This window comes from Rhinatrema bivittatum, chromosome 3, assembly GCF_901001135.1.
Source record: "Rhinatrema bivittatum chromosome 3, aRhiBiv1.1, whole genome shotgun sequence".
Taxonomy (NCBI): Eukaryota; Metazoa; Chordata; class Amphibia; order Gymnophiona; family Rhinatrematidae; genus Rhinatrema; species Rhinatrema bivittatum.
The window spans coordinates 214,626,673-214,653,589 of record NC_042617.1 but is presented as its reverse complement, the minus strand read 5'-3'; the positions used below and the strand labels follow the sequence as shown (position 1 = coordinate 214,653,589).

The 26,917-nt window shown below is 43.4% G+C and overlaps 1 protein-coding gene across 1 annotated transcript in view; it reads left to right on the top strand.

Moving 5' to 3' along the window:
- The window catches only part of GALNT2 (polypeptide N-acetylgalactosaminyltransferase 2), a 463,548-nt gene that overhangs the window by 48,323 nt on the left and 388,308 nt on the right, over positions 1-26,917 (top strand). The window contains exon 3 of the mRNA XM_029594179.1: positions 26,417-26,570. Coding sequence (XP_029450039.1) covers positions 26,417-26,570 — 154 coding nt within the window. The remainder of the gene's footprint in view (positions 1-26,416; positions 26,571-26,917) is intronic.

The following is a 26,917-nucleotide window of genomic DNA, read 5'->3' as shown; positions in this document are numbered from 1 at the left end:
GAGAAATCCCTCCAGGAACGGAATCATACCGAACCATGATGAGTTTCTTCTCCAGAGACGAGTTACCAGACCTCGTGTCTCTGAGCTTGAAGGAACTGGCCATTCCAGGCACAAGTGCCACAGCAGAGCCAAAGACTTAACCCTGTGCTTGTCGGGCTCCGTCAAGCCTCACGCCATTTCCCATTGCTGCAAGCCATACAACAACTGATCGACTTGGAATGGAATGCTCTGGAGGCCAGTTTCAAAGGAGGACAGGCCCTAGAAGCCCTATATCCACTGGAGCCCTCAGCCAAAGAACTCCTGGTGTTCCCCAAAGTGGATGCCATGGTCTGCGCTGTCAAAAAGCGCACTACCATTCCAGTCGAAGGAGGAGCGGCACTCAAGGATGCCCAGGACAGACGTCAGGAATCCATCCTTAAACAGTCATTTGATACACCAGCTATGTTACTACAGATTGCTGCCTGCTGTGCCATGGTGACACGGCCTGCTTATCACTTGTCAGGAACTCTACCATGTCCGTTGAAACATTAGAACCAGCAATATCCTTCCTCATGGATGCGACGTCCAACCTGGTGTGCACCTCAGCCAGGGGCTTCTCATCCATTGTGGCAGCCAGAAGACAACTGGCTCCAAAGCTGGTCAGCCAACGCGACCTCCAAGATGAAACTAACGAGAATGCCCTTTAAAGGAGCCCTCCTGTTCGGAAGTGAACTGGAGAAGTTAGCCGAAAAATGGGGCGAATCCCCAGTACCTCGGCTACTGGAGGACAAGAACAAAAGAAGCCATTGCCCCACTCCCCGAACATCCAAGGGCAGAGGTTCACAGCGCTTCAGACCATACAAGAGTACATACCAAGCACCTCGCCCTGCAGGCAGGAGCCAGTCCTTTCGGAACAAACACAACAAGAGGGGAGCCGGCTCAGGTACAGGCCCCAGCTGCAGCCCACAATGAGAATCAACAAACCCATCCACAGGAAGAAGCCATAGGGGGCAGGCTTGCCCTATTCTACCAAAGATGGGTCGAGATAACGTCGGACAAGTGGGTCCTAACCATCATTCGAGAGAGATACTATCTGGACTTCCACAGCCCCCCCAGACAAATTTGTGAAATCCCCTTGCCATTCCCCCTCCAGGAGGATGGCAGTCGAAACCACACTGACAAAATTGCTCTCCCTAAAGGCTATAACACTGGTGCCCACGCACCAACAAAATACTGGGCACTATTCCATCTGTTTTATCGTCCAAGAAAGAGGGAACGTTCTGGCCCATCCTGGACCTCAAGTCTGTCAACCTCTACCTGAGGGTACCACACTTCCGCATGGAAACCCTACGTTCGGTTATAAGGGCAGTACAGCCGGGAGAATTTCTGACCTCCCTGGGGCCTGTCAGAAGCCTATCTGCACATACCGGTCCGTCACGACCACCAGCGCTTCCTACGCTTTGTTATCATGGACCACCACTACCAGTTCCGGGCGCTACCCTTGGGACTAGCTACTGCTCCTCGGACGTTCACCAAAATCATGGTGGTAGTAGCAGTGACACTGAGGAAAGAAGGAATCCTTGTACACCCGAAACCTGGACGATTGGCTGATCAGAGCAAAATCTCCAGAAGAGAGTCAACAGGCGACCACCAGAGTCAAGAATCTACTACAGAATCTCGGGTGGGTCGTCAAAACAACCAAGAGCTGCCTGTAGCCCTCCCAATCACTAGAATACCTGGGAGTCCAATTTGAAACCCAACAAGACAAGGTTGTCCTTCCCCTTACAAGGAGAAGGAAATTGATGGACCAGTTGAGAAAACTGATGAACGGTGCTCGCCCCACGGTATGAGACTACTTCCAAGTCCTCGGCCTCATGACATCGACCATAGTAGTCCCATGGGCAAGGGCCCACATGCGACCACTACAACGTTCCCTACTGTCACAATGGAACCCGATGTCCCAGGACTACATCGTTCACCTCCAGTTACTGGCGGAGGTGTGGATCCAGTTCCTTTGGTGGCTACAAGAAGACCATCTGAGCAAGGGAATAAGGCTATCCCCACCGACCTGGATCTTGCTCACCATGGATGCGAGCCTACCAGGGTGGGGAGCCCACTTCCAGGAACTGACGGCCCAGGGGCAATGGGACAAGGAAGAGTTGGGATGGAACATCAACACACTGGAAGCCCGAGCAGTCAGACTAGCCTGCCTGCGATTCAGCCACAGACTCTGGGGAGAATCAGTCAGAGTCATGTCTGACAATGTCACAACAGTGGCCTACATCAACTGCCAGGGAGGAGCCAGAAGCCAACAGGTATCCCTGGAAATAGACCCCCTAATGGCTTGGGCGGAAGCAAACCTGTAAGGGATCTCAGCCGCCCACATCACGGGAAAAGACAATGTCACTGTGGATTAACTCAGCAGAGAAATTCTAGACCCAGGGGAATGGAGGCTGTCGACGACAGCCTTCCAGTTGATAATAAACTACTGGGGAACACCAGCCATGGATCTTCTGGCAACTCGGTCCAATGCCTGTTCCCATATTCTTCAGCCGCAGATGAGAACCACTATCCCAGGTGATTGACGCCCTCGTCCAGACCTGGCCACAGGAGGACCTGCTGTTCGTCTTTCCTCCATGGCCACTACTGGGTGGGATCATCCACAAGATAGAACACCACAGGGGGCTGGTACTTCTAGTGGCCCCGGACTGGCCAAGAAGGCCGTGGTACGTAGACATGCGAAGACTTCTGGCAGGGAACCCTCTGTGTCTACCGCCACACAGGGACCTTCTCCAGCAAGGACCGATCCTCCACGAAGACCCAACTCTATTCTCTCTTACGGTCTGGCCATTGAGAGGACTCGCCTGAAGAAGAGCGGATACTTGGGGGCAGTGATTGACACCTTGCTCCGAGCATGCAAGTTTTCCACATCGTTAACTTACAAAGGAATATGGAGAATATTCGAAGCCTGGTGTGAAGACCGCGACATCATTCCGCGGACAGTCAAAATTCCCATGATCCTGGAATTTCTGCAGGACGGCTTGAAGGGGTTGTCTCTCAACTCCATCAAGGTTCAACTGGCCATGCTGGCCTGCTTCAGAGCCAAAGTGGACGGCATCAGCCTAGCTTCCCATCCAGGCGTCGCCCACTTCCTGAGAGGGGTCAAGCAAATCAGACCACTAAAGTGGCCGGTGCCCCTATGGAATCTCAATCTAGTACTTGACTTCCTAGCGGGAGCTGCCTTCAAACCTTCAGCGGTCTGTCCCTACAGCTCCTGACCTTGAAGACTGCATTCCTAGTGGCAATATGTTCAGCCCGTCGCATCTCGAACTTCAAGCACTATCCTGGAGGTAACCGTTCCTCAGATTCACACCGGGATCCATACAGCTACACACTGTCCCCTCCTTCCTTCCAAAGGTGGTTTCTCATTTCCATCTAAACCAAACCATCTCGCTGCCGTCTCCAGACGAGCATAAGGACTCTGAAGACTCGCGCATTCTTCGCCATCTTAACATCGGCAGACTCCTAGTCCGATACCTGGAAAGATCGGAATCCGTACAAAAGATGGACCATCTATTCGTCCTTCGCAGCGGGAGAAACAAGGGGAAGCCGCCTCGCAGGCAACCATGGCCCGCTGGATCAAAGACGTAATCAAGGTGGCCTACATAGAGGCAGGCAAGCCTCCACCTCTACAAGTCAAGGCCCATTCCACCATAGCCCAGGCAGCATCCTGGGCAGAAACCAAGATGCTGTCACCTGCAGAGATCTGTAGGGCAGCGACATGGTCCTCCTTTCACACCTTCTTGAGGTTCTACCGCCTGGATGTTCAGGCCCGGGAGGACACAGCATTTGCAAGGGCAGTACTAAGTGGGCCACGGGCAGCCTCCCACCTGGTTTGGAAGTAGCTTTTGTACATCCCATTGGTCCTGAGTCCATCTGCTACACGCTAGGAAATGGAGAAATTACTTACCTGATAATTCCATTTTCCTTAGTGTGGACAGATGGACTCAGTATCCCGCCCACGGCTGCCTCAGAATATGGAAACCTCGGGTGACAATCCCCGAGAGCAAGACAAGCACGGGTAAGCCATGCTTTACCCCGCCAAAAGTCTTCGCATGTCTACCCTGATGCCAATCAAACCTAAACTCTCTTGCTCCCTCCCTACCGCGTCTTGCCATATCACCCTCCTACAATGATGTATCTCAAGAATGTTGATTATGTAATTTATTGAAATGTTATGATTTGTTAATACTGTTATCACAGTTCCTATGTACTTTATCTCACTCGCTCCTACTTCTATTATTCACGCTCCTTAGGCGCTTGCTTTCACCCGGCCCCCCTCTCTCCCTTTTACTTCTCTGCTCCCCTTCCCCCTCCCTGTTATTTGTAATTTCCTTTTCTTTTCTCCATGAGTTGATTGTGAACCGGTATGATGTGACCTACAAATATCGGGATATTCAAAGTTCATAAATAAATAAATAAATAAAATAGGACACCCATAGTTAACTGGTGTCGGCGTTTCTTGGTTGAGTGCACTGGCGGTCCAGCTAGAATTCATGTCAACCAGTTCAAGTTAATCAAGTTAACCAAGTTAATGAAGTTATTCAAACACACATATATCCACAATTGCTTTTCGAGGAGAATACTGAAGAGCAGAGCTTCCTGTAGGGGTATATGTAGTGCTGACGTCAGATTGAAATCTGACTCTGTCTCCAACTGCTATCAGGAGCGCACTATACCATTGGTCCTGTCCATCTGTCTACACTAAGGAAAACTAAATTATCCGGTAAGTAATTTCTCCATTTCTTTTTGGATCATTCCTAATATTCTATATTCTTTTCTGCTATGCACAGCGTCTAGGATTTCAACATATTGTCCACAAGGACTCCAAAGTCCTTTTCCTGGGTATTGACTACCAATACAGAACCCAGCATCTTGAATCTGTAGTTGAGATTATTTTTCCTTATGTGTATCACTTTGCACTTTTCTTCTTTAAATTTCATCTGCCATTCAGTAGCTCAGTCACCTAGGCTACTGAGAGGTCCTTCTGCAGTTCCTCTCAATCTGCTTTTTTAACAAATTTGAATAATTTTGTGTCAATTGCAGATCTGATCACCTCATTCTTTGTCCCCTTTTCCAGATAATTTATGAATATGATAAACCCCATAGGTCCTAGTGCTGATCCCTGAGGTACTCCACTAATGACCTTTCTCCATTTGGAAAATGACCATTTAGTCCTCCTACTATACTACACTTATTTATTTATTTAAGGGTTTTTTATATACCGAGGCACGTTTGCAGACATCACCTCGGTTCACAATGTAACATAACTTAGCAACAAGCTTTACAGTAATGTCAATTCTAACAGAGAATAGGCTAACAGGGGCTGGTGGGGATAATACGTGAGTTATATACATATATACAATTAATAAATCTATTGGGCGAGAGTCAGTCCATTGGTCATACCGCTACCTTGGAAGGGAGTCAGTCAGTCAGGGTACGCTAGTTTGAAAAGCCAGGTTTTAAGATTGTGTTTGAATCTTGATTTAGCCAAAAGGCAGAGAAGCGATATCTGTTTCTGGTCTTTTAGCCAGTTACCTATCCACAATAGAACACTTTGGGCCTAATTTTATTTAATCTATTTATTGGGTTTTCACAAAAAGCACACCAACATTTAACTGTGGATACAATAATATTATGTATCAGTAGCATACAATATAGAGATAATAGGTGAACACAATGCATAAACCACTTCATAACCATTCCTTTACTTTCCCCCCTTTCCCCCCTCACCCCCACCCACCCCACTCAGACGAAAGGAGTTGAGAAATTTATAGAGTAGGGCAGTTGAGGAATAAAGTGTGAATGGAGTTAAAATTAGAGTTCCAATGTCTTTAAATATAGAAAAAAGGAAAATCTAGAATCTTTGTAACTGGCTAGATGGGAGTCTCAGCTTAATCACAATGAGGCAATGGTATCCCTTATCACTCGGGGCAGATTGTCAATATACAGTTGCCAAATTTTGGATAAAGCCTCATGTTTAGGTGGTGGCAAGGTTTTGGCCAAGATATACTGAAGCATTTTGATCATTCTGTTTTCCCATTATTTTACACTCTGTGCTCCCCTTCCAGCCATACTGCTAAGATCGTTATCTTAGCCATCAGGCTTGCTTTATCTAGAAAGAATATTTGGCTTTTATAGGTGATATGGGATTCAATATTATTCAACCCAAATAGCCATGTTCTGTGATCATCAGAAATAGCAACCCCCAGTATAAAAGAGCAATGGGTTCTTACAGTATTCCAGAAGACATTATGCTCTAGCAGTTCCAGAATCTGTGTATGAAATCATTGGTAGGGGCTTAGCACTTAGGACATCTAGGTGAAGAACACAGTTTAACCTGGTAAGCCCTTTCTCACAGGACAAGCAGGATGTTAGTCCTCACATATGTTTGAGTATTTCTTCTCCGCCATCGATAGCCATGTCTGCATGGTAGGTTTTATCCCGTTTTTCGGTCGGTTCCCATCGGGGACCTGTATAGGCCTCATAGGCACCGACCGCAACACGCCTAAATTTTCGACGGCAACAATGGCGACGGGTTTTTGTTGGTGTGCTGATTGTCCTAGAACAAGGTCTATCACAGACCCTTACCTGGTCTGTGTACTTTGTTATGATATAGACTTGTGTACCAATTGTGCCCATATGACCCCGAAGGGCTGCCGGGAACGTCTGGAGAAAATGGTCCTCTTGTTCCACATGAAGCAGCGCCTTCCATCTCAGATTTCATCGGCGCCATCACCGGCTAAGCCACACCATTGATCTGATGACTCTGTCGGTGTCAAAGCCTTTGGTATCCTCTGTGCCGGACACAGGTAAGGCCGAACACCAAGATAAGCATAGGCTTCGGAAATCTTTGCCATCTGCATCGGAAACACCGGTGGCTTCAACGTCTGGAATCGAGCCACAGAGGAAGAAGGCCCGGGCTGAGGATCCTAAAACCTCCTCTAAGCCGGATGCACAGAGGTGTTCTCCGCCTTCTGTAGGCGTGGCAGCCGAGACTCCACTTGGATCGGTGGACCCTCCGGCGATGCCCGCCATGAATTACTCCGGACCTGGGATTCACTGCTCCAGCGTTCTGTGAGGAATTGCACCGGTTGGTGCAAGAGGCGGTGGCACAAGCCATCCTGAGCCTTCTGAGGCCATTGACACCGGCACTTGTTCCCGTGCCGGCTCCGGAACTGTTGTCACCGGTGCTTGTTCCTCTCCTCGACAAACTGGGCCGTCCTCATTGGTGCGCTACCAGTGGCACCAGGGAAAACGCCGATTCCGCTTGGTCCTTCGACGCCCATTCGTCTCTCCTTGGATGAGGAGGGTTCATCGATGCCGGAGCCCATTCCGGGGCCTTCTGGAGCGGGTGCACCGAGGTGCCCGTCGAGGTCACCGATGCCATCGACGCCCTTTCGTCCTTCACTGATGCTGGACCTGAAATTGCCGATGCCGGCACAATACCCTCGGTGCTGAAGCCTCCTTCGGCCGGGGGAGGTCCTTTTTTACCTTCTTGACCATCATTGAATGCTGGAGATCAGCCTTATACTCCGTGGACTGATGATACCTTCGATTCCTAGGAGTCTGTCGATATCCAATCGGAGCCTTTGCCACCTGAAGAGAGGCGCAAGTCTCCACTGGAGGACCTCTCCTTTACCAGAGGCAGGCAGAGCTCTGGAGTCTCAATGCGTGGATGAGACGATGGTGCAAGGAAGAGGGATTCAGTTTTGTTAGGAACTCGGGAACCTTTTGGGGAAGGGGGAGTCTCTTCCGAAGGGATGGGCTCCACCTTAACCAGGGTGGAACCAGACTGCTGGCACTAACCTTTAAAAAGGAGAGAGAGCAGCTTTTAAACTAGAACAAAGGGGAAAGCCGACAGTCGCTCAGCAGCGTATGGTTCGGAGAGAGGTACCTTCAAAGGATACTAATGATGCATTAGAATTAGGGCATCCCGACAGTGAGGTTCCAATAATTAGAAAAGTAGTCCAAGTGCCTGTAACTAAAAACTCACCTGAGCTAAAAAATTCTAACCTATCCCTATCAATTAAAAAGCAGAATAAAAATACAAACAAAAAACAAACTTTGAAATGTTTGTATGCTAATGCCAGAAGTCTAAGAAGTAAGATGGGAGAATTAGAATGTATAGCAGTGAATGATGACACAGACTTAATTGGCATCTCAGAGACATGGTGGAAAGAGAATAACCAATGGGACAGTGCTATACTGGGGTACAAATTATATCGCAGTGACAGAGAGGAGCACCCAGGAGGAGGTGTGGTGCTTTATGTCCGGGATGGCATAGAGTCCAACAGGATAAACATCCTGCATGAGACTAAATACAAAATTGAATCTTTATGGGTAGAAATCCCTTGTGTGTCGGGGAAGACTATAGAGATAGGGGTATACTACCATCCACCTGGTGAAGATGGTGAGACGGACAGTGAAATGGTAAGAGAAATTAGGGAAGCTAACCAAATTGGTAGTGAAGTAATAATGGGAGACTTCAATTACCCCAATATTGACTGGGTAAATGTATCATCGGGACACGCTAGAGAGAATAACGTTCCTGGATGGAACAAATGATAGCTTTATGGAGCAATTGGTTCAGGAACCGATGAGAGAGGGAGCAATTTTAGATCTAATTCTCAGTGGAGCACAGGACTTGGTGAGAGAGGTAACGGTGGTGGGGCCGCTTGGTAATAGTGGTCATAATATGATCAAATTTGATTTAATGTATGGAAGAGGAACAGTGTGCAAATCCAAGGCTCTCGTGCTAAACTTTCAAAAGGGAAACTTTGATAAAATGAGAAAAATTATTAGAAAAAAATGGAAAGGAGCAGCTACAAAAGTAAAAAAATGTCCAAGAGACGTGGTCATTGTTAAAAAATACCATTCAAGAAGCACAGTCTAGATGTATTCCACACATTAAGAAAGGTGGAAAGAAGGCAAAACGATTACCGGCATGGTTAAAAGGGGAGGTGAAAGAAGCTATTTTAGCCAAAAGATCTTCATTCAAAAATTGGAAGAAGGAACCAACAGAAGAAAATAGGATAAAGCATAAACGTTGGCAAGTTAAATGTAAGACATTGATAAGACAGGCTAAGAGAGAATTTGAAAAGAAGTTGGCTGTAGAGGCAAAAACTCACAGCAAAAACTTTTAAAAATATATCCGAAGCAGAGAGCCTATGAGGGAATCAGTTGGACCGTTAGATGATCGAAGGGTTAAAGGGGCACTTAGAGAAGATAAGGCCATCGCGGAAAGATTAAATGATTTCTTTGCTTCGGTGTTTACTGAATAGGATGTTGGGGAGGTACCCGTAATGGAGAAGGTTTTCATGGGTAATGATTCAGATGGACTGAATCAAATCACGGTGAACCTAGAAGATGTGGTAGGCCTGATTGACAAACTGAAGAGTAGTAAATCACCTGGACCGGATGGTATACACCCCAGAGTTCTGAAGGAACTAAAAAATGAAATTTCAGACCTGTTAGTAAAAATTTGTAACCTATCATTAAAATCATCCATTGTACCTGAAGACTGGAGGATAGCAAATGTAACCCCAATATTTAAAAAGGGCTCCAGGGGCGATCCGGGAAACTACAGACCAGTTAGCCTGACTTCAGTGCCAGGAAAAATAGTGGAAAGTGTTCTAAACATCAAAATCGCAGAAGATATAGAAAGACATGGTTTAATGGAACAAAGTCAGAATGGCTTTACCCAAGGCAAGTCTTGCCTCACAAATCTGCTTCACTTTTTTGAAGGAGTTAATAAACATGTGGATAAAGGTGAACCGGTAGATGTAGCATACTTGGATTTTCAGAAGGTGTTTGACAAAGTTCCTCATGAGAGGCTTCTAGGAAAAGTAAAAAGTCATGGGATAGGTGGCGATGTCCTTTTGTGGATTGCAAACTGGCTAAAAGACAGGAAACAGAGAGTAGGATTAAATGGTCAATTTTCTCAGTGGAAGGGAGTGGACAGTGGAGTGCCTCAGGGATCTGTATTGGGACCTTTACTTTTCAATATATTTATAAATGATCTGGAAAGAAATACGACGAGTGATATAATCAAATTTGCAGATGACACAAAATTGTTCAGAGTAGTTAAATCACAAGCAGATTGTGATAAATTGCAGGAAGACCTTTTGAGTGGAAAATTGGGCATCCAAATGGCAGATGAAATTTAATGTGGACAAGTGCAAGGTGATGCATATAGGGAAAAATAACCCATGCTATAATTACACAATGTTGGGTTCCATATTAGGTGCTACAACCCAAGAAAGAGATCTAGGCGTCATAGTGGATAACACATTGAAATCGTCGGTTCAGTGTGCTGCGGCAGTCAAAAAAGCAAACAGAATGTTGGGAATTATTAGAAAGGGAATGGTGAATAAAACGGAAAATGTCATAATGCCTCTGTTTTGCTCCATGGTGAAGACCGCACCCTGAATACTGTGTACAATTCTGGTCGCCGCATCTCAAAAAAGATATAGTTGCGATGGAGAAGGTACAGAGAAGGGCAACCAAAATGATAAGGGGAATGGAACAGCTCCCCTATGAGGAAAGACTAAAGAGGTTAGGACTTTTCAGCTTGGAGAAGAGACGGCAGAGGGGGGATATGATAGAGATGTTTAAAATTATGAGAGGTCTAGAACAGGTAGATGTGAATCGGTTATTTACTCTTTCGGATAGTAGAAAGACTAGGGGGCACTCCATGAAGTTAGCATGGGGCACATTTAAAACTAATCGGAGAAAGTTCTTTTTTACTCAACGCACAATTAAACTCTGGAATTTGTTGCCAGAGGATGTGGTTAGTGTAGTTAGTATAGCTGTTTTTAAAGAAGGATTGGATAAGTTCTTGGAGGAGAAGTCCATTACCTGCTATTAAGTTCACTTAGAGAATAGCCACTGCCATTAGCAATTGTAACATGGAATAGACTTAGTTTTTGGGTACGAAGTTGGGTGCGAAGGTGGCAGACCTCACGCGTCACCTAGATAGGATTATAGACAGTGCTGGGGAGGAGCCGGCTGTCTTGGTACATGTGGGCACCAACGACATAGGAAAATGTGGGAGAGAGGTTCTGGAAGCCAAATTTAGGATTTTAGGTAGGAAGCTGAAATCCAGAACCTCCAGGTTGGCATTCTCTGAAATGCTTCCTGTTCCACGTGCAGGTCCCCAGAGGCAGGCAGAGCTCCAGAGTTTCAAAGCGTGGATGAGACGATGGTGCAGGGAAGAGGGATTCAGCTTTGTAAGGAACTGGGAAAACTTTTGGGGAAAGGGGAGACTTTTCCGAAAGGACGGGCTCCACCTTAACCAGAGTGGAACCAAGCTGCTGGCACTAACTTTCAAAAAGGAGATAGAGCAGCTTTTAAACTAGAACAAGGGGGAAAGCCGACAGTCACTCAGCAGTGCATAGTTCGGAGAAATGTATCCTTGAAGAATACTAATGAAACAGGAGAGTTAGGGCATCCCAACAGAGAGGTTCTATCAAAAGCAAACATAGTTCATATGCCTATATGTAAAAAATCACCAATGATTTCCGAATTATCCCAAACAACTGAAAAGCAGGTTGTTAAAACAAGCAAAAACCACACTTTGAAATGTCTGTATGCCAATGCCAGAAGTCTTAAGAAGTAAGATGGGAGAGTTAGAGTGTATATCAGCAAATGATGAGATTGACATGATTGGCATCACAGAGACTTGGTGGAAGGAGGATAACCAACGGGACAGTGCTATATCAGGGTACAAATTATATCACAATGATAGGGAGGATCAACTTGGTGGGGGTGTTGCATTTAATGTCCGGGAGGGTATAGAGTCCAACAGGATAAAGATTATACAAGAGACTAAATGCTCAGTAGAATCTATATGGGTAGAAATCCCATGTGTGTTGGGTAAGAGTATAGTGATAGGAGTATCCTACCGTCCACCTGGACAAAATGGTCAGACAGATGATGAAATGCTATGAGAAATCAGGGAAGCAAACCAATTTGGCAGTGCAATAATAATGGGAGATTTCAATTACCCCAATATTGACTGGGTAAATGTAACATCAGGACTTACTAGAGACATAAAGTTCCTGGATATAATAAATGATTGCTTCATGGAGCATTTGGTTCAGGAACCAACAAGAGAGGGAGCTATTTTAGATTTAATTCTTAGTGGAACGCAAGATTTGGTGAAAGAAGTAACGGTGGAGGGGCCACTTGGCAACAGTGATCATAACATTTTTATTTATTTATTTATTTAAGATTTTTATATACCGACGTTCATCAGGGATATCACATCGGTTTACAGTGTAACTGAAATTGGCGCCTGGGAAGGCGTTTTACATCGAACAGATATAACGAAGTAACATGAAAACAAATGAGGATGCGATTTACATCAAACAGATATAACGAGTTAACATGAGAACAAAAGAGGGGGGGAAATAAGGGCGAGAGATAATCAGAAAAAACGTTATGAACAAAATTTACAGAAATTTACAAATATATATAGAGTATCAATATATACAGAATATTCATAAAAATAGCAATGTCCTAGAAGGACAAGTGTGTAGAGTTGGAAGAGGGAGGGGAGGGGATGGGATGGGGAGGGGGTGGAAGTGGATAGGAGGGAAGGAGGGGTGGAGGGGGGTTAAAGGAGTAAGCGAGCTAAGAGATAGGGGCATGTTAGACGGCTGAACAGAAGGGGGGCAAGGAAGTACCTAAAGGTGGGGGTGAGGAAAGGGGAGGAGGGTAGGTGGGGATGAGAGAGGAAAGAGAGGAAATTAGGTGTATGCCTTGGTGAAGAGCCAGGTCTTCAGCTTCCGTTTGAATGTTTTTGTGCATTCTTCTTGTCGTAATTCGACAGGCATAGTGTTCCAAAGGGTAGGCCCGGCGATAGAGAGCGCTCGGGCTCTCGTGGAGGTAAGTTTGTAATGTTTGGGAGAAGGTGTAGGCATGGAGGCGAGATGTTGGTGTCTGATGGGCCTGTTGGATTGGTGGAGGCGGAAGGATTCGTTGAACCAGTTCATTTCAGGGTTGTATAAAGCCTTGTGGACAAGGGAGAGAGCCTTGTATTGGATGCGTGATGCAATTGGGAGCCAGTGTAAGTCTTTTAATACCGGTGTGATATGGTCGTTTCTGCGTGAGTTGGTCAAAATCCGGGCTGTTGTGTTTTGTAATATTTGAATGGGTTGGATGGCGTTGTTCGGTAGACCAAGGAGGAGGGCATTACAATAGTCTGTTTTGGCAAAGATGGTGGTTTGTATAACTGTGCGGAAGTCGGGAGGATGTATCATGATCAAATTTAAACTAATAACTGGAAGGGGGACAATAAGTAAATCTGCAGCTCTAACACTAAATTTTAAAAAGGGAAACTTTGATAAAATGAGGAAAATAGTTAGAAAAAAACTGAAAGGTGCAGCTGCAAAGGTTAAAAGTGTTCAACAGGCTTGGACATTGTTTAAAAATACAATCCTAGAGGCGCAGTCCATATGTATTCCGCACATTAAGAAAGGTGGAATAGGCAAAATGATTACCGTCATAGTTAAAAGGTGAGGTGAAAGAGGCTATTTTAGCCAAAAAAAATCCTTCAAAAATTGGAAGAAGGATCCATCTGAAGAAAATAGGATAAAACATAAGCATTGTGAAGGTAAGTGTAAAACATTGATAAGACAGGCGAAGAGAGAATTTGAAATGAAGTTGGCCATAGAGGCAAAAACTCATAATAAAAACTTTTTAAAATATATCCAAAGCAAGAAACCTGTGAGGGAGTCGGTTGGACCATTAAATGACAGAGGGATTAAAGGGGCTCTTAGGGAAGATAAGGCCATTGCAGAAAGACTAAATGAATTGTTTGCCTCCGTGTTTACTAATGAGGATGTTGGGGTGATACCAGTTCCAGAGATGGTTTTCAGGGGTGATGACTCAGACGAACTGAACAAAATCACTGTGAACCTGGAAGATGTAGTAGGCCAGATTGATAAACTAAAGAGTTGCAAAACACCTGGACCGGATGGTATGCATCCTAGGGTTCTCAAGGAACTAAAAAATGAATTTTCTGATCTATTAGTTAAAACTTGTAACCTATCATTAAAATCATCCATTGTACCTGAAGACTGGAGGGTGACCAATGTAACCCCAATATTTAAAAAAGGCTCCAGGGGCGATCCAGGTAACTATAGACCAGTGAGCCTGACTTCAGTGCCGGGAAATATAGTGGAAACTATTCTCAAGATCAAAATAGTAGAGAATATAGAAAGACATGATTTAATGGGACACAGTCAACATGGGAAGTCTTGCCTAACAAATCTGCTTCATTTTTCTTTGAAAGGGTTAATAAACATGTGGATAAAGGTGAACCGGTAGATGTAGTGTATTTGGATTTTCAGAAGGCATTTGACAAAGTCCCTCATGAGAGGCTTCTACAAAAACTAAAAAGTCATGGGATAGGAGGCGATGTCCTTTCGTGGATTACAAACTGTTTAAAAGACAGGAAACAGAGAGTAGGATTAAATGGTCAATTTTCTCAGTGGAAAAGGGTAAACAGTGGAGTGCCTCAGGCATCTGTACTTGGACCGGTGCTTTTCAATATATATATAAATGATCTGGAAAGGAATACGACAAATGAGGTTATCAAATTTGCAGATGATACAAAATTATTCAGAGTAGTTAAATCACAAGCAGACTGTGATACATTACAGGGGGACCTTGCAAGACTGGAAGATTGGGCATCCAAATGGCAGATGAAATTTAATGTGGACAAGTGCAAGGTGTTGCATATAGGGAAAAATAACCCTTGCTGTAGTTACACGGTTAGGTTCCATATTAGGAGCTACCACCCAGGAAAAAGATCTAGGCATCATAGTGGATAATACTTTAAAATCGTCGGCTCAGTGTGCTGCAGCAGTCAAAAAAGCAAATAGAATGTTAGGAATTATTAGGAAGGGAATGGTGAATAAAACGGAAAATATCATACTGCCTCTGTATCGCTACATGGTGAGACCGCACCTTGAATACTGTGTATAATTCTGGTCGCTGCATCTCAAAAAAGATATAGTTGCGATGGAGAAGATACAGAGAAGGGCATCCAAAATGATAAAAGGGATGGAACAGCTCCCCTATGAGGAAAGGCTGAAGAGGTTAGGGCTGTTCAGCTTGGAGAAGAGACGGCTGAGGAGGGATATGATAGAGGTCTTTAAGATCATGAGAGGTCTTGAACGAGTAGATGTGACTCGGTTATTTACACTTTCGAATAATAGAAGGACTAAGGGGCATTCCATGAATTTAGCAAGTAACACATTTAAGACTAATCGGAGAAAATTCTTTTTCACTCAACGCACAATAAAGCTCTGGAATTTGTTGCCAGAGGAGGTGGTTAGTGCAGTTAGTGTAGCTGGGTTCAAAAAAGGTTTGGATAAGTTCTTGGAGGAGAAGTCCATTAATGGCTATTAATCAATTATACTTAGGGAATAGCCACTGCTATTAATTGCATCAGTAGCATGGGTTCTTCTTAGTTTTTGGGTAATTGCCATGTTCTTGTGGCCTGGCTGTTGGAAACAGGATGTTGGGCTTGATGGACCCTTGGTCTGACCCAGCATGGCAATTTCTTATGTTCTTATGTACTTGCCAGGTTCTTATGTCCTGGATTGGCCACTGTTGGAAACAGGATGCTGGGCTTGATGGACCCTTGGTCTGACCCAGTATGGCATTTTCTTATGTTCTTATGTAATTTCATTAAGGAGATGTCTGAGACTATACTGTTCACGCTTCAAACTGAAGAAGACTCCAGACACAAAATGCTGGCGGTGCTTCAATTTCTGGATCCACCGAAAGAAATAATGTCCATCCCAGTACATGATGTTCTGCTAGATCTTCTGCAGCGCAACTGGGAACATCCAGGTATGGTCCCTCCGATTAACCGCAAGACGGATGCGACTTATTTGGTACAGCTGGCTCGTGGTTTCCATAAAACGCAGTTGGCGCATCATTGTGTGATAGTGGAGTCTGCCCAGAAGAGGGCCAAACATCCAAGACCACATTCCTCGGCACCTCCCGGGAAGGAGCAAAAGTTCCTGAATGCTTTTGGTCGTAGGGGTTTTCATGGCTCCATGCTCATCTCTCGTATTGCGGCATATCAGTTGTATATGACCCAGTACAATAGAAATCTGTTCAAGCAGTTACAGGAATTTGGGGAATCTCTCCCATTTCAGTTTCAGGATCAACTGAATTCCTTTCTCAAAAAAGGCTTCGAGTCAGGTCAGCTTACGACTTTTTTAATATGGCGTCTGGGTTGTCAACAGCTGGAATAAGTGCGAGACGGTGGGCTTGGCTGAATTCCTCAGATTTACGCCCAGAAGTTTAAAACCGCTTAGCGGACCTCCCCTGTACAGGGGATAATCTGTTTGGAGAGAAGATCCAAGAAACTGTCTCACAACTTAAGGATCATAATGAAACGCTGCGACAGCTCTCCGCTATACATGCTGAATTCTCTACCTCTTCTAAACGGCCGTTCAGGAGAGAGGCAAAGAGACCTGCTTACAAGGCCTGTAGATACTATCCTCCACCTGCACAGTCTCGTCCATCCAGACCTTTCCAGAAGCCTCCACCACGAAAACTCAGGTCCCAGAAGCCACAGTCACCTGCGCAACCTGGTCCTGCCTCAGGGTTTTGACTCCCTGCTAGAGAGTGATTGTCATCTTCCCCCTCTGCCATCTCTGCCGGTCGGCAGCTGGCTCTGTCACTTCACCACCATGTGGCTAAAGGTCACCACGGACCGGTGGGTCCAGTCGGTTGTAGCTCAAGGTTACCATCTAAACTTCCTCTCTATACCATCGGAGTCTCCACTTCTGCAGGGGTGGACTTTCTCTGACCACTCTCATCTCCTGCATGGGAAGATAACTTTCCTTCTGCAGGCCAATGCCATAGAGCCAGTTCCTCCTTTGCATAGGGGACAGGGCTTCTACTCCCGATACTTCTTAATACCAAAAAAGACAGGAGGCATTAGCCCCATATTAGATCTTTGTGCCCTAAACAATCATCTTGAAAAGGAGAAGTTCAGGATGGTAACCTTGGGCTCTCTACTCCCATTGCTTCAACAGGGAGATTGGCTTTGTTCTCTAGATCTAAAGGACGTACATGCACATTGTGATTACCCCATCTCACAGAAAGTACCTTTGGTTCCTCGTCGGAGACCAGCACTTCCAGTACTGAGTACTGCCGTTCGGCCTGGCGTCTGCCCCTCGTGTCTTCATGAAATGCCTGGCAGTAGTAGCTGCATTCTTGTGACGACTAGGCACTCATGTCTATCCTTATCTAGACGACTGGTTACCGAGTGCTCAGTCTCCGGAGGCGGTTCTTCACTCCCTCCATCTCACAGTGCGGCTCCTACTGTCCTTGGGATTTCTAATCAATTATCAGAAGTCCGATCTGAGTCCGTTTCAATCCCTCTCCTTTATCAGAGCGGATCTCGACACTATCCAAGCGAAAGTTTTCCTTCCCAGGGACCGAGCTCATATGCTGGCAGTGCTTGCGCGCACAGTATGATTTCGCCGAACTACGACTGCTCCTCATGTCCTTGTCTTGTTGGGACATATGGCATCCTCGGTCCATGTTACTTCAATGGCTTGTCTTGCCATGCGAGTAACACAGTGGACATTAAAATCCCAGTGGTCTCAGGCCCACCATCCAATGTCCAACATTGTCCATGTCACCAGGCAACTTCGTCTCTCACTTGCTTGGTGGATCCAAGAGTCCAATTTGCTGCAAGGGCTACAGTTTCAGGCTCCAGAACCTCAGATAATTCTGACAACCGATGCTTCCACTTTAGGTTGGGGAGCACATGTCGACCTCCTGCAAACTCAGGAAACCTGGTCTGCAGCGGAAGCACAACATCAGATAAATTTTCTGGAGCTCAGGCGATCAGATATGCCCTTCTAGCCTTCAGAAATTGCTTGTCCAACAAGACCATCTTGATACAAATGGACAATCAAGTAGTGATGTGGTACATCAACAAGCATGGAGGGACCTGTTCCTACCTCTTGTGTCAGGAAGTAGCACAAATTTGGGCTTTAGCACTCTCTCATGCGACGCTACTGAGAGCAAACTACCTGGCTGGTGTGGACAATGTTCTAGCGGGCAGACTCATTCGTGCGTTTCAGTCCCGTGGTGGCAGATCAGATATCTCAGAACAATGGACAGCTGCGCCATCCCAACCTCAGGCCGTCGCTGACAGCTTGGATGTTGAAAGGCTAATCTTGTGGCCTCTCAATCTCTCGGAATCTGTAACCCAAGTCCTGGTGGCTTCACGAAAGCCTTCTCCTAGATGATGTTATCATTCTAAATGGAAAAGATTTTCGTTATGGTGCACTTCAAAGGAGTTAGATCCCTTTACTTGCCCAACAGCAACATTTTTAGACTACCTCTGGCACCTCTCAGAGTCAGATCTGCAAACTTCCTCCATTAGAGTCCATGTCAGTCCGTTGGCCGCCTTCCATAAGAGTACAGGGGATGTTTCTATTTCGACACAACCCCTAGTAGTGCGCTTTATGAAGGGCTTATTTCTCCTCAGGCCCCCTCTTCGTCCCCCGGCCCCTGCTTGGGACCTTAATGTGGTTTTAGCGCAACTCATGAAACCTCCGTTTGAGCCACTGCACTCCTGCGAGTTACGACGTCTCACTTGGAAAGTGCTTTTCCTTCTAGTTTTGACGTCTGCCCGCAGAATCAGTGAGCTTCAGGCGCTGGTAACATACCCCCCTTACACAAAATTTCTTCATGATCGGGTGGTCCTCCGCACTGATCCTAAATTTCTACCAAAAATAGTCTCTGAGTTTCATTTAAATCAGACCATTGTTTTATCGACTTTCTTTCCAGCACCACACTCACATCCAGGTGAGCGGGCTCTGCATTCCTTAGACTGCAAGTGTGCGTTAGCCTCTTATTTGGAACGCACTGCAGGCTATAGGAAGTCTACCCAGTTATTTGTCTCCTTTGAGAAGATTAAACTGGTGATCCAGGTGGGCAAGCAGACGCTGACCTCATGGCTGGCAGACTGTATTTCTTTCTGCTACCAGCAAGCAGGCTTTCCGCTCCAGGGACTCGTTAAAGCACACTCCATTAGAGCAATGGCAAGGTCGGTAGCACACCTTTGTTCTGTACCTCTTGCTGTCATCTGCAGGGCTGCTATACCTTCGCAGCTCATTATTGCCTGGACAAGTCTGGCAGACAAGATTCTATCTTGGCCAGTCTGACCCAACTTCCTTCAACAGCCCGCTGGGAATTTCAGGCTGCCCGTTCTCCAAAATCGCCCATGTTGTTGTGCCTGTTGCACGTCTTTGGGTGCTTTTGGTACATGCGCGGGCATCCTCAACTGGTTATTCACCCATATGTGAGGACTACCATCCTCCCAAGGCTATCCTTAACTATCTTCTCACAGATAACAACCCTAATATATGTGGAATCACTGAAACCTGGTTTAAAAAATCTGACTATGTTCTTTTAAATCAATTGCCAAAAAATAAATATATTACATCTATACCTAGGCTAAATAAAAGAGGTGGCGGTATAATGATACTTTCAAAGAAGGAATTACACCTAAAAATACAGCAAATAAGTTCACCACTCAAATTTGAAATAGCTCTCTTAAATTCCCAGTGTCTACAAATTTGTTTAATCTACGCACCCCCAAGTTTATTAGAACTCAATGTCTCTCCATTAATTGTATTCTTTGTTACTAATCTAAAACTTGATATTCCATCCATCATATTCGGTGACTTTAACTTACATGTTAAAGACCCATTATCTCACAGCTGTGAGACCTTCTTAAATTCAATGTGAGCACTAGAATTTCAACAAATAGTGAATCAATCAACCTACAAAACAAGACACACATTAGACTTGATATTCATCAACCCTTATATTGATTCCACTCTCAGTCCTACTATTAACCCAATCCCGTGGTCTGATCATAAACTCATTTCTGGTGATATTAATATCCAATACTCAATCGTAGTACCCCCCCCCCCAGCTACTAAGACCAGAATAGAATACAGGAAACCATGTCAGTTAGATACCCTAACTGATCATCTCTCAAAAGCTCTGAACGACTTAGATCTATCAAACATTGATAACGCAATCAATTCATGGTTCTCTCTGACAAAAAAAAGTAGCTGATAATTGCTGCCCACTTATCAAAAAAGATATTTATATTAATAAGAAACACCATACCTCATGGTACAACAATGAATTAAGAACACTAAAAACAACACTTAGAAAAAGACAGGAAACAGAGAGTAGGATTAAATGGGCAATTTTCTCAGTGGAAGGGAGTGGACAGTGGAGTGCCTCAGGGATCTGTATTGGGACCCTTACTGTTCAATATATTTATAAATGATCTGGAAAGAAATACGACGAGTGAGATAATCAAATTTGCAGATGACACAAAATTGTGCAGAGTAGTTAAATCACAAGCAGATTGTGATAAATTGCAGGAAGACCTTGTGAGACTGGAAAATTGGGCATCCAAATGGCAGATGAAATTTAATGTGGAAAAGTGCAAGGTGATGCATATAGGGAAAAATAACCCATGCTATAATTACACGATGTTGGGTTCCATATTAGGTGCTACAACCCAAGAAAGAGATCTAGGTGTCATAGTGGATAACACATTGAAATCGTCGGTTCAGTGTGCTGCGGCAGTCAAAAAAGCAAACAGAATGTTGGGAATTATTAGAAAAGGAATGATGAATAAAACGGAAAATGTCATAATGCCTCTGTATCGCTCCATGGTGAGACCGCACCTTGAATACTGTGTACAATTCTGGTCGCCGCATCTCAAAAAAGATATAATTGCGATGGAGAAGGTACAGAGAAGGGCTACCAAAATGATAAGGGGAATGGAACAACTCCCCTATGAGGAAAGACTAAAGAGATTAGGACTTTTCAGCTTGGAGAAGAGACGACTGAGGGGGGATATGATAGAGGTGTTTAAAATCATGAGAGGTCTAGAACGGGTAGATGTGAATCGGTTATTTACTCTTTCAGATAGTAGAAGGACTAGGGGACACTCCATGAAGTTAGCATGGGGCACATTTAAAACTAATCGGAGAAAGTTCTTTTTTACTCAACGCACAATTAAACTCTGGAATTTGTTGCCAGAGAATGTGGTTCGTGCAGGTAGTATAGCTGTGTTTAAAAAAGGATTGGATAAGTTCTTGGAGGAGAAGTCCATTACCTGCTATTAGGTTCACTTAGAGAATAGCCACTGCCATTAGCAATGGTTACATGGAATAGACTTAGTTTTTGGGTACTTGCCAGGTTCTTATGGCCTGGATTGGCCACTGTTGGAAACAGGATGCTGGGCTTGATGGACCCTTGGTCTGACCCAGTATGGCATTTTCTTATGTTCTTATGTTCTTATGAGACATTGGAGAGCTTCTCCCTCCACTGACATATTAACTAACTACAAATCTTTATTACATACATACAATGACTCCACCAATAAAGCAAAAAAATAATTTTATTCTAACGAAATAAATAAATTTCAGTCTAACCCTAGAGTACTGTTTTCATATGTAAAAGATCTAACCAATCCCATTGAAACTCCCACATCAAACAATTCTTTTAATTGTAATACAATTGCACAATATTTCAAGGAAAAAACTCTAAACATACTAAAAAACATCTCTCCCCAGAATTCTAACCAAATTGTACTGCCAAGTAACCCTAAAGCCCATTTAACCTCCTTCGATACAGTTTCTTCTCTTGAAATTGAAGGAAAACTCTGGGATATATACCAATCTGCCATTGAAAAAGTATTAACCCAAATTAATCTTTCCTTAAATAGAAATAAAACTGAAATCCTATACATCTCACCCAAATTAAGCAAGACAAAAGAACTTGCAATTCAAGAAGCAGCTAAAAATTACCCCATCTCCCTGAAAGTACGAGATCTAGGGATCTTCATAGACTGCGAATTCTCAATGAAAACTTGCTTTAAAAAAAATCATAAGCGATGGTTACTTTAAATTAAATATCCTTAAAAGATTAGAATCTATTCTATTCCCAAAAGATTTTAGAAATGTCTTTCAGGCACTTGTCTTGTCTAGATTAGACTACTGCAATTCACTATTTTTAGGCCTACCAGCAAATGTTACAAGACCATTGCAGAACTCGGTGGCTAGACTTTTGACAGGAACTAGAAGATCTGAGCATATCACCCCAATATTGAAAGAACTTCACTGGTTGCCGATTAAAGTACAGGGCTCAGCATAAAATCCTAATTCATAAAACGCTCTACAATGAAAAAATTGAATGGTTAACTTCATCACTTCATTTCCATATCCCTTCAAGAATTACTAGATTAACCGGAACAGGGATGTTACCAATTCCTTCGCCTAAAATTGACCATCTAAATAATGTAAGAGAAAGAACTATCTCTATTGCTAGAGATATAGAACTCGATACCACTAGAATTACGATTGGAAGCAGACATTAAATTATTTAAAAAGGGCATTAAAACATGGCTATTCAAACAAGCCTTCCAAGAGTTGTTAATTTAATGATTTCAAACTACTGATTTTATACCAAGGTAATGTATATTATTTTTGATTTTATTATCTCTACTCTTACTATACTGCCTCTCTAATTGTTTAAATTTTATGATTATTTAACGTACTATTTTAAGTTTACTATTTTATTTATTTACATTATGAAACTATGTATCTACTTCCTTTCTTTTGGAAATGCAAATATTATTAAATGAATATTTAACTACTGTAAACCGATTTGATATGCTTGCATGAAAAATCGGTATATAAAATTATTAAATAAATCCTGCTTGTCCTGTGAGAAAGCAGATTTGCTTACCTGTAATAGGTGTTCTCACAGGACAGCAGGATGATAGTCCTCACGAAACCCTCCCACCACCCCGTGGAGTTCGGTACGCTTGCGATTTATTTTATTTTTTCGCACGTTCTTTTACTATACATTAGACTGAAGGGAGACCCCTGCTGGATGCAGGGTTAGTGCCATGCTGGGCATGCCCAGTAGGTGCCAGTCAAAGTTCTAGAAACTTTGACAAACGTGTTCTGTGATTGGGCTCCATCCTGAAAATGGATGACGTCAGTATGGGGGGACGCCTCCGAGGTTCGCGCCCTTGCTGGTACAAAGTCTGGAGCGCGCGCGCGCCCTTACGTCATCAGGAACATGGCAGATCCGTGGCGTCAGGCCAGTCTGGAGATACCGTCACCAAGAGGTGGGGAGAAGCCGCGGCTGCATCTGTCCGTCTGAGCCGAAGGGAGTCACCACAAAGGTAGAGAGGGTGGAGTGAGGGCGAGAATAGGCACGAATGCAACACTTGACTGGCGCATTTGGCTGCCAGAATTCCTTTACTGCTGCTTCTCCCAATATATAGCGCTCAGTGCATGCTCTTCCTGTTTCACTCAGCTTGGAGATGAGACAGATGGTGGAATGACTTAGGTTAGATAAGGAGGTTTTGTATGCAGTGAATTTGGTCTACAAACCAGTTCCTGTGCCCTGCATTCTACCCATTAATTACCACACTCTGAGCCTCATGCTGTAGCTTGGAATGATTACACATGTTTTCAGAAAGGAATTCCTGCAAGTTGGTCACTGCTGTGTGAAAGAATAAAACTAGGGGGTTTTCGTTTGAAAAGCATGTTTGATTCTTTTTTCCATTCCTTCCTTATAGACAAGGAGTTTATTATTTATCCAGAGATATAGGAGTTCTTTTCTTTAGAATAATAATAATAAAGTAATGTAGCATGCAGAGAAATAAACCAGACTGGTTGTATTTCAAAATAATTTCTCTTTTTATTCCAGATAAAAAAAGAAGAAATATCAAATCTTAAAACCTCTAAATGATTCTATGAGACATTTCCATGTTTAAATCTTAATCTAATCAAGCAATACATGACTATTAATGTAAAGACCATTACTACAGTAACAGATAAAATCAAAATTAAATTGACATCAACCAGGGACATCCTTTTTATAAAATCAATGCATTTCATATCCCTAACACCAATTAGAAACAATAGCATTTAGTTTAAAAGGATTCCCATATTATAGAGATATAGATTGCTTACCAAATCAATAAAGCTTTTTAGTTTCTCTCTTTCACACGTACACGTGGCAATAGATCCTGTTTCTTTGTTAGCCAGCATTTTTATAACCGAAAAACCACAAGTTGGGGCTAATCTGTTTCATTTCTTTCAAGAGTTCACTAATTTCTCCCCCTTTCCAAGAAGAGCGGTCTGAGACTTAAAGTTTCAAATTAGTTCTTTAAAATTGCTTTTTCCGGCTTTAGCCAGGATATAAACTAGGGAGGTTCTCTGGCTAATTAAAATGGTGCCTGAATTCTTTTCATGCAGGCAGTGCAAGGCAGAAACAGCTCTTACTTTTTTTTTCTAACAGTGCAGAGATAAGAGATATTACGTATTCCGGTCTTTCCAAGGACCCTAGGTGTCCTAGGTGGAATGCAGTCTGTTCTTTAGAAAAACAATTCTGTAAGGGGTCCCGCTCCAACTAGACATAGAGATAAAAATTTAGCTTTCTGAGCTTTCCTAAGAAACCAGGTGGCTAATCAAAAGTTTGAGGTTGTAAAATTCTCTGCCTTGAAGAGGGCCTCTTTACAACCAGTCATAGAGATAACAGTTAACGAGATCTTTTTCTTTTTTGCATTTCCTCTGCAGCCTTAAAAGGCCACAGGTGGGGGTTGGAAGATATCCAAGAGAGGCCCTTGTCTAGTACTAGGCTTTAGAAAAATAAAAAGAAAAGCATATGAGAATCAATGCTTTTGTTTCTCTTATGGCCTATTGATTACTGACTACACTGAATATAGGTAATTACCAATAAACACAATTTAATAACACATTTTCTGACAACTGGTGTCTCTTCTTATTGTAAGTATACAATGCAATAGGACCAAATGTTTTAATTTTATATATGGATTTTAGTTTAATTTTAGTGTTATATGTTTGTTATTTATTTATTTTATTTATTTATTTAAATACTTTTAATATACCGATGCTCAAGACCAGGTCTTATCGTACCGGTTTACAATAAACTAGGGGGAACCAGTTAACAGAGAAAGCAAAAGTTACATTATAACAGGGAAAGTGGAACTAGGCTGTTAGAGAAAAGATAGGTTAAACAAATTCTAACTGGAGAGAAGGGCAAAAAGCAGGAGAGGGTGCTTACAGGGTAAGAATTATGTACAAATTTACATAGTGTATATGAATTAACATAGTGTATATTTACATAGTGTATATGAATTAAGCAAGTTATAAGATAGTGCAATTAGTCGAAAAACAGTTCCTTTGAGTTGCGGAAATGGACGCAACCGTGGGGAATGAGACTGTGGGTGACCCTGAGGCTTTTCAGGGGTATGCTTGGGCGAACAGCCAAGTTTTTAGTTTTTTTCTAAACGTGATATGGCAATGTTCCTGGCGGAGATCTGGCGGGAGGGAGTTCCAGTGATGCGGACCAGCAATTGATAGTGCTCGTTTTTCAATAGAGTTGTGAAAAACGGATTGTTGTATTGTTGTATTATGTTATTTTTTGCACATTGCTCTGAGCGATTTCTTAAATCTGGAAAGGGTGATTAATAAATAAATACTGAAAACAGTGCCTAGTGATAGCCAGAATTTGAGTAACCAGCAGTGGTGACTTTTCCATGCCACACCTGATCAGGTCTGAAGGCATGCTAGTGTGCCATGGCACTCTGGTTGGGAATCACTTTATTAGAGCATTTTTTTTGTTTTATTCAACATACAGTTAAGCTGTGAAATTTTGTTGCTGAAGGATGTGGTCAAGGCATCAAGCATAATTGGTTTTAAAAGGGGTTTCAACAAGTTCCTTGAGGAAAAGTCCTTAAACATTGATTAGTCAGGTAGACTTGGAGAAACCCACTACTTATTCCTAGGAGTGTTCAATAAGGAATTGAATCTTTTCTTTGTTATCTAATTAATAACTCGAATTGGCAAATATTGGGGATGGGTTGCTGGGCTTGATGGACCGTTGTTCTGAATTGCTATATCTTATATTCTTAGACTGAGAGTTTTGCATTTTTTAGCCATTTGCCACTCCAAAAAGTGAGCTTTAAGAGTCCCAGCCTATTTTCTGTTGCACACCAGTTTATATTGTGAAATCATTTTGAAGCCATTCTGTGCTCAAGTGTGATCCCCACTGGAAGGCTAAGAATAATACAACTATGCATGTATGTGCATTGGCAGGTGATAAAACTTGCACAGTGGTTGTTTATATTGTTTCTTATTCTAGTTAATACTATTTCCTTTTCTGGATCTCAAAAATCTTCATCAAATTGAAAAAAGGTTAAAAAGAAAAGCATTATTTCTCTGTCTTCTTCCTTTTTGTGCTTTTTCTTTTTTAGGAAAAGTTCGGTGGCAGGACTTTGATCAGAAGGCATATGTTGATATTTCTGTGGTTCGACCTGGTCAAGACCCTTATGCCCGTAACAAATTCAATCAAGTAGAGAGTGACAAACTGCTTATGGACAGGAATGTGCCTGATACAAGACATGATCAGTAAGTAGACAGTCTAACATTGATGCATGAAGCACACACACCCTCCTCCTCCTTCCATTCCACCACCACGACACATAGAGCACATTTTATAGATGCGCAGTATAATCATTTGGGCGGTAAATTGCAGTTGTCATGTGAAAAGTATTTTTCAGAAGAGGTTGCTCCGTAACTGGTTTCACAAATTAACTGTGTACTTACAAGTGTGTGAGTCTCTCTGTCTACTCAGACACACAGACACACACATGTGCACATGGACACGGCTATTTTATAACGTGTGCATTGGCATGTTATAAAATAGCCGGCATGTGGTGAGAGAGCACTTGTGTTTTGGATGCACTTGTCTGTGC